Genomic DNA, 2847 nt, shown 5'->3' on the forward strand with positions numbered 1-2847 from the left:
ATCAAGGGTGTACAGCCTGACTGACGGGGCGGATTCACATGACGACATGCGGACCCCACAAACCTGGGTGTGTTGCAGAGGATTCCAGTCCACACCAGACCTCAGTGAAATGACACACCACACCACACCACATTTTTTATACATACACCCCAGTTCTCTACTTTTTGGTATTGGAACAGTATAAACGTCCACTATTTTGTACAAAATGTCGAAAGATAAAAAAAAAAAACATAGGCGCATGCATCAAAAATACAAGGGCCCAATATCAGTTCTTCCCTTCTCCTAATTTCACAAAAAACAAAAATGCCATAAAATGGCAAAATAAAAAAGAAAAAGATGGAATATATATATATATAATATGGCGTACGAATAAAACCTACACCACCAGATACCATATTCTCCTTCTACCCCCTTTTTTTTCATACATTCGGACCCCAAAGGCTCCATAAACGCGAATTAAATATTCCCAACACGTCCGGCCAGACCTTCCTCACCAAACCCCGGTTGTTGCCTCCCGGTAACTGTTGTACGGACACAACCGCCTCTAGCCGGTTTCCGGTGACCTCCCCTTCTCCGTTCACCACCTCATCAGCTCCGGCATCAGCAGCAGCACCGTTACATTCCGCTTCTAATATTTCGGGTTCCGCATCCGAAACACCGCCCGACTCCGCTTTTTCGGCCGAAACGCGGTGGTTCTTGCGCTTTCCTTTCTGGGTTTTCTTCGAACACTCGACGTGGCTGGCGAGATGACCTTGTAAAGCTTCCTGGGGTACGGGAGAGCCTGTTTTATTGGATTTTTCTGCCGAAACGCGACGTTTCCGGGGTTTGGCTTTGTGGGTTTTGTTGGAGAGGTCGTTGAGATGATCTTCAAATGCTTCGATGGCTTGGTGGATGAGCTCGCGGTTGGGGGAAGAGTCCCAGCGGATCCAAAACGAGGTGTAGCAGTCGAAGCAGCCGCAGTCGAAGATGGGTTTCTTGCATTTGGTGGTGGAGGTTTTGGACTTGAAAGAGGGAGGGTTTTGGAGGGAGCGGAGGATGAGATAGGCCACTACTTCGCGGTCTGAGAGAGATAGGAGAGAGACGATGGTCAAAATGGCGGGAGGAAGGAGAGCAAGGATGGAGAGAGGAGACGAAGAAGACGATGACGATGACGATGATGAAGATGAAGGAGATGGATGGATTTTTCCTTTGCTTTTGGCGTAGAGGTTCTTCATCTTTTCCTTTTTTTTCTCTTTTTCGTTTTTTCAGAGAGAAAGAGAGACGGGAAGAGATGAGGTTTTATTACATACGGATTTATATGATACGTGGCTCGAGGATTTAAATATTATACTCTGGTTTTTGGGTCTCTAATGAGTGGGTGCATGGGTTAGTTATCTAGTCCGTCAGTACGGTGGGTCCCACCTTGGATGAAGTACACCTCAAAGATGTGAGTGAATAAGAGATCCCAGCGACTAATACCAGGGAATGTTTAAGTTTGAATGTGGACCGCCTATGCTCGTCTTCTTAACCGTGCAACGGATGGTATTTTATTAGAGCTCGGATCGCTGTACTGAGTAAACTCTGTGGGGTCCATCATGATGTATATGTATTATCCACGCCGTTAATCCATTTTTCCAGTTCATTTTAGATCATGATAAAAAAATCGATGCATATCCAGATATCAAGTGGCCCACACTACAGGAAACACCGTGACTTGAATTCCTACCGTTGAAAACTTCTTGGAGGCCACAGAAGTTTTGGATCAAGCTGATATTTGTATTTCTCCCTTCATCTATGGTTTTTGTGACCTTATGAAGAGGCTGTATATAATTCAACCTGTGGTGAACGCCATAGGGAGGTTTCAACGGTGAACGTCATCATCCCCATTGTTTCCTGTAGTGTGGTCGACTTGAGAGTTGGGTATAATTCAATTTTAGTCTCATGTGCTAAAACGATCTGTTAAAACGAATGGACGGCATGGATAGGATACATACATCACGGTGAACCCCACGGAATTCACTCAGTACGCGATCCGCATCCGTTTCATCAAATGTCCTCGTGGTGGCAGACAACAGACCAATGGTCTGGATTATCGAACCATGTGACCCACTTGTCGGATATACTTGTGGGCCACATATCGTATTAGCAGATGTGTGGGGCCCACCTGTCCATATTGTGATACTCCTCACGTTGTCCTTGGAACTCGACAATCGGGCTGATTTAGAATTAGGTGGGCTGCATCACAGGGAACGGTTGGGATGGTGACGTCCATCATTTAAAACTTTTCAGACTGTTTGGGGCCTACCATACTTTAAATGTGCCATCCAATCCATCCAGAAGATGCGCCCCACTAGAATGAGTGGACACTCCAAAAAAAAATCGAGTGGGCCACACATCACGTGATTTTAGAGGTTTATGCATGGTTTTACATGGTGTGGCCTGCCTGAGTTTTAAATCGCATTGATTTTTGTGCTCCACGGAGCACACGAGTGGGTCACACGTTGGGCAGATTGGATGTCATCCATAGATCACAGTGGGCCCCACACATGATGTTTTCTGCTAAACTAACATGCATAGCTTTCTAAGTGGGATCGCCGTCGTCCTCTTTAGTTACTGAGGACTTACGTGATCTTGACCTACGTTTTTCACAGCATCCACTCGTCTTGAATTCTGGCTGGGGATGATTCGATCATCCAGACCACTAGGCTGTTGTGGCCCACTGACCATATCACAAAAATATCTCGGTTTGTAAGATCCAAACCGACCTATCTCGAGATTTTCTTCCGTTGGATATGGAGTCTGATTTTATTTGTCTTCTAAACTGTTTGACAGTGGGCCACAAATCAAATGGTTATTATTGTTATATTC

General features: G+C 45.5%; 1 protein-coding gene across 1 annotated transcript; it reads right to left on the bottom strand.

Moving 5' to 3' along the window:
• Positions 1-256: 256 nt before the first annotated feature.
• Positions 257-1261, bottom strand: LOC131246778 (uncharacterized). Its single transcript, XM_058247178.1, has one exon. It carries the CDS (start codon positions 1212-1214, stop codon positions 420-422), a length of 795 nt encoding a protein of 264 aa, XP_058103161.1. The 5' UTR covers positions 1215-1261; the 3' UTR covers positions 257-419.
• Positions 1262-2847: the final 1586 nt, after the last annotated feature.

This window comes from Magnolia sinica, chromosome 5, assembly GCF_029962835.1.
Source record: "Magnolia sinica isolate HGM2019 chromosome 5, MsV1, whole genome shotgun sequence".
Taxonomy (NCBI): Eukaryota; Viridiplantae; Streptophyta; class Magnoliopsida; order Magnoliales; family Magnoliaceae; genus Magnolia; species Magnolia sinica.

Bases quoted from the DNA above. Each gene is read 5' to 3' on its own strand.
- LOC131246778 (XM_058247178.1), bottom strand. From the start codon at position 1,214: ATGAAGAACCTCTACGCCAAAAGCAAAGGAAAAATCCATCCATCTCCT.